Raw genomic sequence first — 12,531 nt, forward strand, 5'->3', positions numbered from 1 at the left:
TCCTCTAATGTGCCTCTTTATTTAAAGAAAATAAAAATGTCATTTAAATCATCCTCCCAGGCCAAACAAGGTTTCTGCACCTCCAGTCAGTTCACTTTCTTTCGGGGATAGACGTGTACTGTAGCAGAAGAAAAGGCTGATGCTGTTTGTACAAGGAGAAGAGCTTGTCTTGTTGGGTGCTGCTCACACATTCATAGTGCCTGTGCCATTTGTTATGGCTCCAAAGGACCAAAGAATTACTAATATTGCACACTCTCATTTATTCATCTCCATTCTAAACATGCTTTCCTGTGTGTGTATGTATACATATTTACCGTATACATACATAGGTATGTACACCTAGGCACACACATAATTAAACATGTATAATTGTACATATATATTTATATAGACCTATAAATTTACATGTACATACATTTATAAAATTTTACACACAATACACACTTGTCCTCACACGCACGCGCGCGCGCGCGCACACACACACACATCCCACGCACTCATCTGTGAGTCTATGTTTGTTTTATGTACACATGCGCACAGGCACACACATCAGTAGAGATCTCAGACACACTTCATATTAAAAAAAAGTTGGTTCCTATTAAAACAACACCAGGTTGCAATTTGGACACTTTCAAAGGATTTCCAATGTTTGTTTAAAGCTGTGAAATTCAAAAAAACTAAAGAAAACAAAACATTTTTTTTTTTTAAAAAAAGGAGGGAAAATAAAATGAATAAAAGAAAAAAAAAAGGCATGGCGCTGCAACATCTGGTCTTCACTGCAGGTAAGTGGTTAATTTGCATAATGTATACAGGTTTTTAGGATTTTTTCCCTATTTTTTATTTTTTACTAAACAGCATTTCTCTTTTTTATAAACCAGAAAAAACTAAACTCTACAGAGAAAGTCCCCTACCCCGCAGTCTTCTGCTGCTGATAGAGTTTGACATCAAGCTGTACAGCGCAGTCGAAAACATACTTACATCTGAGCTCATTTACAGGTACAGCCATAATCAAGGCACAAAGATCTACAAGTAGATTTGTTTTTCTTTCAATTAAGTTGTACAAAATAATATTACATTTTACAGTCTGTACAGGATAATTCAGCCTTGCACAGTGTACAAGTTAACAAAAACAAAAGAACAATACATTTTTCCCGCCCGTGCCCACCCTCCTCTCCCCTCTAAGCTAAAAGGATGGTTTGTGTGGAAAAAAGGAGGCAGGTCCGAGTCCGTGGAGGCAGCAGGGCTAATGTGCACAGAGCTCAGTCCCCTTTCCTTCATTGAAATTCTTCCTCCCGTCCTCGTTGTCGTCGACAGATTTCCTGCCCCCTCCCCTCTTTAATCTTCCGCTCCACACGTCTCTCAGCTGCTTCGTCCTCCCTGCAGCTCGGCAAGCTAACATCGTGACAGGGTAATAAATATTGTGATGCTACATTGTGTGTATGCTTCCTCTGAAGAAAAAAAAACAAAAAACAACAATAACAACAACAAAAATTAAAGTTATTAAGGAACCTGATGCAAAGTGCATTTATCTCTTCATCCACTCTGTGTCCCCTCGGTCCTCTCCCATTTTGTTTCTGCGTCCAGTCGCAGAGAGGAAGCAGGTCAGACAGGAGGGTGATGGGGAAAAAAAACAACTAAAGGGGGGCGAAGGTGGTGATGCCAGAGGTTAACCAGCAGGCGACATAAACACACACACACACACACACACAGAGCATTTTCTTCATCGCACGCACACACGCACTTGGTGCCTCTACACTGAGGTCCTGTAGGTGTTTCTTATGTATCCACACCCTATCGATTCAGGTCATGTGACAGAGCCAAGAAAAAAACAAAAACAAACAAAAAAAAACCATGAAGGGGCCAACAAAAAGGAGGTAGCCCAAGGCTTAGTGGAATGACAAAAATCAAGGCATTTAAAATGAAGGAGTAAAAGGAGAAAAAGAAGCGCCACACAACAACTTTGTTCCACTGTGTTCTTTTTACGTCGGTAAAATGGGGACAATTCGATCTCAGAGAGAAAACAAAAAGTACAAAAAAGCTAAGAAGAGGAAGAGGATCTGACACACTTCAGTAGTACTTCATAGTCCTCAACCAGGAGGGGTGATCAGGGGTTCGTGAGGGTTTCTTTGAGGGAGGAGGGGAGTGGAGTTACGGAGGAGGAGGACGAAGGGTTCATCAGGGATGCAGAACGGAAAAAACACAGAAGGCTAATGAAGGCGGTCTCCCATCACAAGAGTTCGTACTGCCGCAGGTGCATTCTCTGGATGATGTCCCGGCAGTCGTTGAACACCCGCCGAATGTTCTCTGTGTCCACGGCGCAGGTGAAGTGGGGGTAGCAGTAGTGCCTGCCATCGCCGCTCGCAGTGCTGATCCGCTGAGGGGGAAGAGACGAGATGAACATTAGAGGGAGAAAATTGCTTATAGTTTGAGTTGAAGTTCCTCTGCTGGCTGACCAGGTTTCACTGCTCCTAAACTTTGCTCTTTGGGAATCACTTGAAGCCTGTAATCTTAAAGCATGACTTTCAACCTCAACTACAAGTAGTTATTCCAGAAGTTGTTCTCTTTAGGATGCTTCTAAATCTTACTACCTTTGCTGACGGCTCTCTCAGCCTTATGACATAACCTTCACCACGTGTGTCCTAACGTCCATCTTCTGCCACTCTTCACTACATCCAGTTAATCTTAACTGCATCCTGCTCAGATCGGCAGTCCACCATCTTTGTCTGCAGCCATGTTCTCTTTTCCTGTTTAGAGCTAAAGGTTTATGTCTTCAGTTAAAATGTCAACTATCAGATCAGATCAGCTGTGATTCACTGTGCCCATCAGATGAAGGCTACAGTGAAACCTGTGGCTGTTGGTATGTGCGCTCTCTGCATGTTGGCAGGGAAACAGGCCTCAGGAATACTGTCTGTGCACCAAAGATTGTCTAGAAGGTAAGAAGCATATCGTGATACAAACTTTTAGCCTGACTGAACCCTCTACTATAGACTGACTAGTCTTTGAGTGATCTACTTACAAGAAACTCATCTCGGATGAAGAACTTAGCTCTTGTCACTCTTGGGTCTTCGCCAGGTTCAGGTGTTGCTGAAAGAGCAGCAGATTACCAGTTAAGACATATACTGAGGTTAAAAACATTTGAGTAAGGATATGGGTACTGAGCGGGGGACAAACCTTCATTTGGTATGGTGTAGCGAGCATATTCAGGAAAGTAGTCTTCAATTTTGGATTTTCCAGCTAATACTTTCTCAGCCAACATGTCCTGCTTGTTCAGGAATAATATGACCGATATAGTGCGTAACCATCTGAAAAATGACCCCAAAAACGTCCATTAAACGGGAAATATTAGCACTGTGTGGAGCAGGGCCAATGAGAAAGGAGACTGAAAGAAACTTGAATTCAACCTTCTCAACACATAATACCAATGATATATTTTAAAAGACATAGCATCTGACGGATAAACACAAAGCCAAACAAGAATTACAGGCCCTAACGAGTAGCTTAAAATTCATTGAAATTTCTGCCGCACCTGTTGTTCCAAATACTGCGGAAAAGGTCCAGAGCTTCCCGTAGCCGGTTGGTGTTATTGTCTTCCCTTATTACCATGTTGTAGCTGCTGCTGGCAACCACGAAGATGATAGCAGTGACGTCTAGAGGGAGAGCACAGACAGTACATGAGGGCCCACCATTATCACATCACTAAAAGAACGACATTTGGGCTCAAGTGAAGGGAAAACACAAGAATCCTTCACCAACGACCTGATACTGTTTGGATTTTTTCAAAGTTCATTTCTCTTTTAATGCAGTTTAGGTTGATTGAGTGGTCTTTGATGAAAACAGCTGACCATGCTTGTTAGCTTGTCTACTACTACTACTACTACTACTACCATATCTTTGACAGTAAAAATGCACATCAATTAAATTTCTAAACATAAGCCAGGGGTAATTTAATGTATAAAAAATTGAATACTATGTTAACAGCAAAAGAACATAGTGTCATGGAATATAGAAAAAAAAATCAATGCTATAAAATATGATAAAACATTGTTAGTGCAAGAGGAAGCATTCAAGTATATATTACAATTTAATATTACTATACAATAACAGTGTCAACATTAATATTAACATAATTTAGTAACATATACCTCGTCCTTATGTACACAGATGTGATTACAAAAGTGAGGTAAGTAAAATATGGTATTAATACAGTACATGTGAGGACTTATGTATTTTTTACTCATAAGTTAGTACTGTAGAGGAGAATCACATGTAGTTCTCAGAAGTTTTATAAATACAGGCCTAGGCCAGGTGTAAGTGTTCTAGCGTGTGTAGGAAAAACTGATGTGACAGAAGGAGAATGTGTTGTTTGTCGACGACTTACAATGTGGCTACTTGAAGTAAAAGACTGAAAGTCCTACCGTTAAAGCACTGGATCCATTTTCTCCTTTCATCTCTTTGGCCCCCAACATCAAACATGCTGTGAAGGAAACATAATACTGTCAGACACAGCAAGCCAAACACACCTGCTGCTGCCCTCTTGTGGTCACATGGAGTTCATGTCTCCTGTGGGACAGGACGAAGCACATCAGATACTGTACATTCTAATGGTCCACTGATTCTCGGTTCTCTGTGACCGATGGCACATCCGTGGAGTGTTTTTTTTTTTTTTTTTTTTTTTCTTAAACGCCAGATGTCCTTCCTGATGCAACCCTCCCCAATTTCTAACGGCCTTGGACCGGCACCCACAGCTGGGGATGGGAATGGGCTGTTAGGGGTTCAGTGTCTTGGCCAGAGACACTTCAACATATAGCCGGGACCGGGAATCGAATCACTGACCCTTTGTCCGTGGACGATGGCCTTACCAACTGAGCTACAGCCGCCCCTAAATCTGGTCTGATTTGCCAAAAAAACAAAAAACAAAAAAACCCCAAAGACTCTAGATCTTAATTGAATGAGTCTGAATCCAGTAATAATCAATTATTAAATAAATAGTATAAAAGACAGATGAAGTGTGGATACAGGCTCAGCACCTTGTGTGACCCGGGCTGGATATTTGGAAGACATTAAACATGAAAAATTAAAAAAATAAAAATGTACACCCATAGGGGAGTCATGTGCCAGAGCTTTTTTTTAATCAATCATTCAGGATGATATAATTTGATACAAAGGCCCATTTCAGATGGTAGAATAAGTCTGTTGTGTCTGCGACTGCGGAAATGGGTCATCTCATTTGACATCATCAAAGCAGTTACAAAACAGTACTCTAACCTTTATCGGCTGCTCTTATAACTGCAACCAATGGTCAATAACTTTCAACTGGCTCAGGAATCACACCAGTCGACCACAGAGGTTTCATTTTACATTTCAGGCACTCAGATGACGTTTTTTCCCCAGCTTCCAGCCACTGAGGTTCAGTGATTTTGTTTAAGGGCACATTGCTGTTACAGGGTACGAACTTATGACATTTCAGGCTCTTAACACAAGGCCACAGTAAATATAGCATCTGCACCCACAAGGACATTCTTTAAAGTGGAATAATTGGTGCAATAGTGATTTTTTGAAAAAGCTAATCATTTGGAAAAAGTGGAAAATGCCTGGAGAGCTTGATTTTTAGGACTGGGTGATAGATTTAGGAAAATGCTGCTGCATAACCAAGAACATCACACCGAATGTCGTCAGGACAGAAAAAAACCGTACATTTGGTGTCTATATATTTCTTTGTATATTTCTTTTTTAGGCTGTGCACAAGTAAATGTGGTGGAAAAACACTGATGACATTGAAATCCATGCGGAAGGCTTTTTCCAGGGTTTGTGCAGGGTTCACAAAATTAAATTTAAGAAATGGCATGACATTTCTCATTTCAGTCTGCCCTGCTTACACACACACACACACACACACACACACACACACACACTAACTTCACAAAGCATTACAACAACAAATGAAACATTCACCTTGTTTGAATTATCACATTATCCCATCTTACATCAGCTTTCTGAAGGCTGTTCAAGTGTCCTTCAACAACTTTTAAACACGTTTGCTGCAGCTGCCAGTGAAATTCATACTGTGTGAATGTGGCAAAATATGTGTCTTTACTAAAACGTAGAAAATATTCATCGAGTAGCTTAACATTTTGTTGACCGTTCATCGCTGATCAATGCTATTTTCGATTAAAACAGAACTGAAAGGTGCATCGACATATGCACAGACACTCCCCTCTAAAAGATCAAACTCTGCCACAGTGGATAGAAGCCGGAACTTTTTCCATAACAGTTTTTAAATTTCACTCCAACAGCTTTGCTGTACTTTGGTTAATGTGGATGAAAACAAACTCTACAACATTAAAAGGATTTTAAATATCAAAAATAAGTTAACGACTAAACAGAAACAGTCTCATGATTTTCCCTACGTGTGAGGAGAATTGATGACCAAAGCACAGAAGCTCTCCAAGTCTTGATCTGGGTCAACTTCACCATAACTTAAAAACTCCAATATTTCACAAACCATATTCATAAATGTTTTTACCAGATGACTAAGAACCTTGTAACTGTTAAACTTCGTTCTTTGCTTTTAATTATCGGTATGGATGCAGCATTTTAAACACATTGTAAAAATTAAAGAAATGCACAGCGTAAACAACAAATACAGTATATTTAGTGCAAATACGTCAACATCATGTGTGTAAGTAAAGACTTACTGAAAGTTAACTTTGTCTACTTGGAACCTTGTCTCGAAAATCCCTGAAGTTAACACTCGGCAGCGTAGCAGGTCCTGTCAAACATAAAAACAGAGGAAATACCTGTTCAGGAAAAAGGCCTTAAAATAGTATTTGTGTCATTTATAGCCCTTATACCGAGCAGATGAACACGAAGACTTACCTGGTCTGTTGGTGTGTAGTCGCTCTGTCTTACAGAGTCAATTCTGTCCAAAAAACTGCAAAAAGAAAGAGAAATTCAAATTTTGGACTTCTTCTACATTTAAAAGTTTAATCTCCCCAGTTAAAACAAGGTCCCCAAACGCTTTGAGACATGAGTCAGAACTGATCCCGCTGTGAGCCACAGTTCATCTGAACCTCCAAGCTACTTTGATGCTAACACATTCCAGAAATTCAGTTTAACCAACAGATGTACTGCAATTTTATAAGTAATCTTAAAATACCATCACACCATAACTTAAACATTTGTTAAATCTATTTCCTGCGGTGTAACTCTTTGAAATGAATACTGTATTTAGACATTCATGTGAGCAACAGTGAAGACTTTGGGGGTGGCCGCCATATCTGGCTCCCTGTGGAGGCCGAGTAGGCCAGTGTTAAGCCAGCCAGTTGCCACAAGAGGGCAGGGCTGCTCAGTCTGGGCTATTTTCGTCTGTCTCTAGCCAGAGTGATTACATAAGGCAGTTATTGTGGAGGTTAGACAGCTTTCTGATGCCATCTTTTCACTAGTGAGAGAGCATGTGCAGAGGCAGCAACAGCAACAGCAGCAGCCACCGCAGCACCTTTCTGCTGGACAGCAGGCAGGCTCAGGACACCAAGACTGTGGACACCATGATACCAACATGACAAGGACTATCAACAATACACAAAGTGTATGGGCCAGGAGGCAGATAGGCAGAACCAAAAAATGCCTTAAATGACTGCCATGGAAAAAGCACAACATGTTATTTAATATTACTGATTTTTATGTGATATTATTACTCATTTATATCTTGAGCACACACACAAAAATTTTGATAATTAAAAAAAACAAAACAGTAAAAGACATTTTTCATCCAACGTAATATTTAATTCACATTTAGTTAGTAGGAAATGTTTCATCAGAAATAAGAGCGTTCATTAATTTATTTACTTTTTTATGTATGCTCCTTAATCAGTTTTCTTACTTCTGATGGTGAAGAAGCATCGAACTAGCTGATGGTGCATTATTGTTACGTTATTAAATAGGTTTCCATTTATTCCCAAATTAATCTCATTCCAAACAAATAGCTGCTCACAGCCACATCAGGGATGTACTGTTACAACAGTACTACTGAAAAACAAAAACTGAGACAATAGTAAAGTTATATTTTTGAATAAGTAAAACAGAAGACATGAGTCAGGTATCAGATTGGTAGTAACCAGTCTAGAGCTAATGTTGGGGAGTAGGACACAGACAAGTTTGCTCCATTTCGTCATTTCTTAATTTTTCCACAAGATTCCAATTCCTATTGAGTTTGGGTTTCTGTATGGGTTTAGCCTCGGATAGTTGTCCGCTGATGTCCAATACAGTCCTTTAAAGTAACACAACCATTTAGAATTAAATCATTGAGAATGGATGCTCTTTATAAAACATAAGTGGCACTGCTCATGTGCTCTGACCGTAACAGTTTTTTTAAGTCCATTTAAAAAAGAACTTGTTACAGAGGTCATGTATATACATACAAAAGACACATCTACTGTCTCAGCAGATATAATTCAATTTTCAATTCAACTTTATTTATATAGCGCCAATTTACAACAAAGTCATCTCAAGGCACTTTACAGAATAAAGTCCAGACTACACAAGTATGTAGAAGCAACCCAACAAATCCCCCTTGAGCAAGCCCTAGGCAACAGTGGAGAGGAAAAACTCCCTTTAATGGGAGAAACCTCCAGCAGAACCAGGCTCAGGGTGGGCGGCCATCTGCCTTGACCGGTTGGGGTGAGTGGAAAGTGGAGAAAGAAAAGAAAAGAGCAACGAAAAGCAACAACGAAAAGCAACAACAAAACAACAAAAAAGCAACAACAAAACAACAAAAAGCAACAACAAAAAGCAACAACAAAACAACAAGAAAAGCAACAACAAAACAACAAAAAAGCAACAACAAAGCATCGTGCAGGTTGTAGGATATAGAATTAATGGTATACAGTAGTGACAAGTAAATGTATAGAGAAAAGCTAGTTCAGGTTGAGTGAGCAGTTTAACTATAAGCTTTATCAAAAAGGAAGGTTTTAAGCCTAGTCTTAAAAGTAGAGAGGGTGTCTGCTCCCCGAATTTGGATTGGAAGCTGGTTCCACAGGAGAGGAGCTTGATAGCTAAAGGCTCTGCCTCCCATTCTACTTTTGCAAACTCTGGGAACCACAAGTAGGCCTGTATTTTGGGATCGAAGTGGTCTAATCGGGCGATACAGAACTATGAGATCTTTTAAATATGATGGAGCTTGACCATTAAGAGCTTTGTATGTAAGGAGGAGGGTTTTGAACTCTATTCTAGATTTTATGGGAAGCCAATGAAGAGAAGCTAGTGAAGGTGAAATATGATCTCTCTTTCCTAATCCAGTCAGCACTCTTGCTGCAGCATTTTGGATTAATTGAAGGCTTTTTAGAGAGTTATTAGGACACCCCAGAAGTAGGGAATTACAGTAGTCCAACCTAGAAGTAACAAATGCATGGACCAGTTTTTCGGCATCACTTTGAGACAGGATGCTTCTAATTTTAGCAATGTTCCGTAGGTGGAAGAAGGCTGTTCTAGAGATTTGTCTTATATGTGACGTAAATGCCAAATCCTGGTCAAAAATAACTCCAAGGTTCCTCACCGCAGTACTGGAGGCCAAAGTTATGTCATCTAAAGTAACTATATTGTTAGACAGCATATTTCTCATGTTTTTAGGCCCAAAGAGGATGATTTCAGTTTTGTCTGAATTTAGAAGTAGGAAATTGTAGGACATCCAGGTCTTTATGTCTTTTAGACATGCTTCAAGTTTGACTAATTGGTTAGTATCTTCTGGTTTCACAGATAAATAGAGCTGGGTATCATCTGCATAGCAGTGGAAGTTTATGGAATGTTTCCTAATAATTTTGCCTAAAGGTGACATGTACAGATTAAAAAGTATTGGTCCTAACACAGAGCCCTGTGGAACTCCATAGCTAACTTTGGTGCATAAAGAAGAGTCATCATTAACATGAACAAGTTGGAATCTGTCTGACAGATAAGATTTAAACCAATGTAATGTGGTTCCTTTAATCCCAAATCTATGTTCTAGTCTCTGTAATAAAATGTTGTGGTCAATGGTGTCAAATGCGGCACTAAGGTCTAGTAAGACGAGTACGGACACAAGTCCATTATCTGAAGCGAGGAGAAGATCATTGGAGACTTTTACCAGTGCTGTTTCTGTACTGTGATGAACTCTAAATCCTGACTGAAAGTCTTCATACAAATTATTCCTGTAAAGGTGATCACATAATTGTTTTGCAACTACTTTTTCCAGGATTTTAGAAATAAACGGGAGATTTGATATTGGTCTATAGTTGGCTAAATCACCTGGATCAAGACAGGGTTTTTTAAGTAATGGTTTGATTACAGCAACTTTATAAGCCTTTGGTACATAGCCAGTTTCTAAAGATAAGTTAATCAAATCTAATATGAATGTGTCTATTAAAGGTAGAACATCTTTAAGCAATTTGGTTGGAACAGGGTCTAAAAGACATGTTGTTAGTTTTGAGGAGGCGATAGTTGAACTTAGCTATATATAACATATATATATATATATATAACATGAACAGTATAGTGGAAAGGAAACATACATGACCAAAGTTGCTTTTCTTTCAGTTTGATATTAAAAACAATAGGAAGGTACAGGAATAGGTTTGCAAACATTATTATACAGATGACTAATTTTTGTCGACTAAACTGATTGTGTCAAAAAATTACAAATGCATGCCAGAAATAAGTCTGATGTGACATCTAAAATTGCTCATTTATCACCACAGTACAGACTTCACCATGTACTCATTAACCAGACCAGTTACAGTATGTGTGCCAAGTCATCTCCTCAGGCTCATCAGAGGTGAGTCTAGCCCTCGTCTTTAACGTGTAACCTGAATTTCACATGGTTGTTACTTTTTGGCCTGGTTGCCAAACTGAACTGAAGGACCTGTTAGACCTTAAACTTATCCTGAACTTTACCCTCCCCAGACACACTAAACCTGAACCTTAGAGACACTCTGAAAGGTTTATGACCACTAGTGGTTGCTCTATAAAACAATTCTTAATGAATAGCTGCTCATATTTTTCCATCTTGTATTGTATTACAGTGGTTCCCACCCTTTTTGCTTATGACCCCCCCCCCCAATACAAAGCGATGTCTTAATGCGAACTCCAATAAAAAAGAAATTTAAAAAATTTGGTTTACACTGAAATGCTTCATCGTACTTTGATTTCCCATACTCATCTGTCATCACCTGAGATAACGTTCCCTCCCTATTTTGACTCTAACATAATTTTCAAAATTGCAAAAGCTACAGTTTTTATATAACAAAAATATTTAATATTTTATTGTTGTTCCCATTTCTCATTCTGGTGCATTTTTTGTTAATTACAGCCACTTAACTGGGTACCCCCTCCCTCACCCAAGCCATAGGTGGCAGTAGCAAGCACATCTAGGAGAAGAAGATGTGTCACTAGAAAACACACTTGGACAGGTCACACAAAGGCGGGATTTTTGCATTACTTGACGTTTTTTTCAAACATTGTGGTCACAGGACAAAAATCTTTAAGAGTCATGACATGAGAGCCAATAGTTTTTTTAGTTTGTTTAAGTGTGTTTAGTTTGGTTGCTCAAACAGAAGTGTAGAGCTGTTTACCGATCGTTTCTGTTAGATGTATCTGAGTTAGAAGCTGTGCTGCTTTAAATGTTTGGTCACATGCACTGCGATTTGTCTCGTCATCTTTTTTTCCTAAGGTTAACACTTTTGCAACACTTTTGCAGTTACACCTGTTGTGGGCTGTAGCTATGCCTGGGAAGTTGTATCGAAACTAATAAACATGGTCGATTTGCAATGTCACGTAGACAGGTCCTACTGCCAGATAAAACAGATACGTAGCAGATATTCCAGATGTGTAGCTTTTGTTTGGGAATAATAACAACCAGAGTCCCGTTTTTATCATGGGTACCGATGAATCTAATCGGTTTTCAGTTTCATTGAGCAGGAACACGTGTCGTGCTGAGGCAGCCCGCAAGGTAACACTACAAATGTCCTCCCACATTAAAATAAAACCCACCGGACTGTGTTTGACAAGTTCAAAACATTGAGATACTTTTATGTAGTTTATTGTGTTCTGGAGAACATTACTGTTCGTGTGAGAGAGGGGCAAATTTGCTGGAACCTCGTTTGCATGTTAGTTGATAATTCCAGTTTTATTATACACTACACAATGTTGCGTGCGGGAAAGAGAGCGGAAGGTGGGAAGTAAAGACAAATGAAGGGAAAGTTGGAAAGTTGGAGAGAGAGAGAGTTGTGAACAGAATGCTTGATTGAGTATGTTTTTTGACTGTATATGAGCATGCCCAACATGAAAGAGCAGTTTATATGATATTCTTAGGCATAAAACTTCCAAAAACCTCAGCTTTTGCCCATAACACCAATAATGTGGGAGTATTTTTAGTCAGCCTTGCTTGCAGAAACCTAGCTAGGTTATAATTACTGAGCACTTTGTGACTGCCATGTGACAGGAGCACTATTGGTAGAGCACTGGAAAGCCAAAAATAGTCACTGTGCCCAGCAAGAAACAAGAGAC

At 39.4% G+C, this 12,531-nt stretch overlaps 1 protein-coding gene across 2 annotated transcripts in view; it reads right to left on the reverse strand.

Moving 5' to 3' along the window:
- gnal (guanine nucleotide binding protein (G protein), alpha activating activity polypeptide, olfactory type) overlaps window positions 1–12,531 on the reverse strand; it is a 47,171-nt gene continuing 34,640 nt past the window's right edge. For both annotated transcript variants that reach the window (XM_067475481.1, XM_067475482.1), the window contains exons 6-12: window positions 6,877–6,931; window positions 6,696–6,769; window positions 4,416–4,474; window positions 3,527–3,647; window positions 3,172–3,302; window positions 3,017–3,084; window positions 1–2,374 (exon numbers count right to left, since the gene is read on the reverse strand). In XM_067475481.1, coding sequence (XP_067331582.1) covers window positions 2,228–2,374; window positions 3,017–3,084; window positions 3,172–3,302; window positions 3,527–3,647; window positions 4,416–4,474; window positions 6,696–6,769; window positions 6,877–6,931 — 655 coding nt within the window. In that variant the 3' untranslated portion in view covers window positions 1–2,227. The remainder of the gene's footprint in view (window positions 2,375–3,016; window positions 3,085–3,171; window positions 3,303–3,526; window positions 3,648–4,415; window positions 4,475–6,695; window positions 6,770–6,876; window positions 6,932–12,531) is intronic.

The sequence above is a fragment of the Channa argus genome, chromosome 14 (assembly GCF_033026475.1).
Source record: "Channa argus isolate prfri chromosome 14, Channa argus male v1.0, whole genome shotgun sequence".
In the NCBI taxonomy this organism is placed as follows: domain Eukaryota; kingdom Metazoa; phylum Chordata; class Actinopteri; order Anabantiformes; family Channidae; genus Channa; species Channa argus.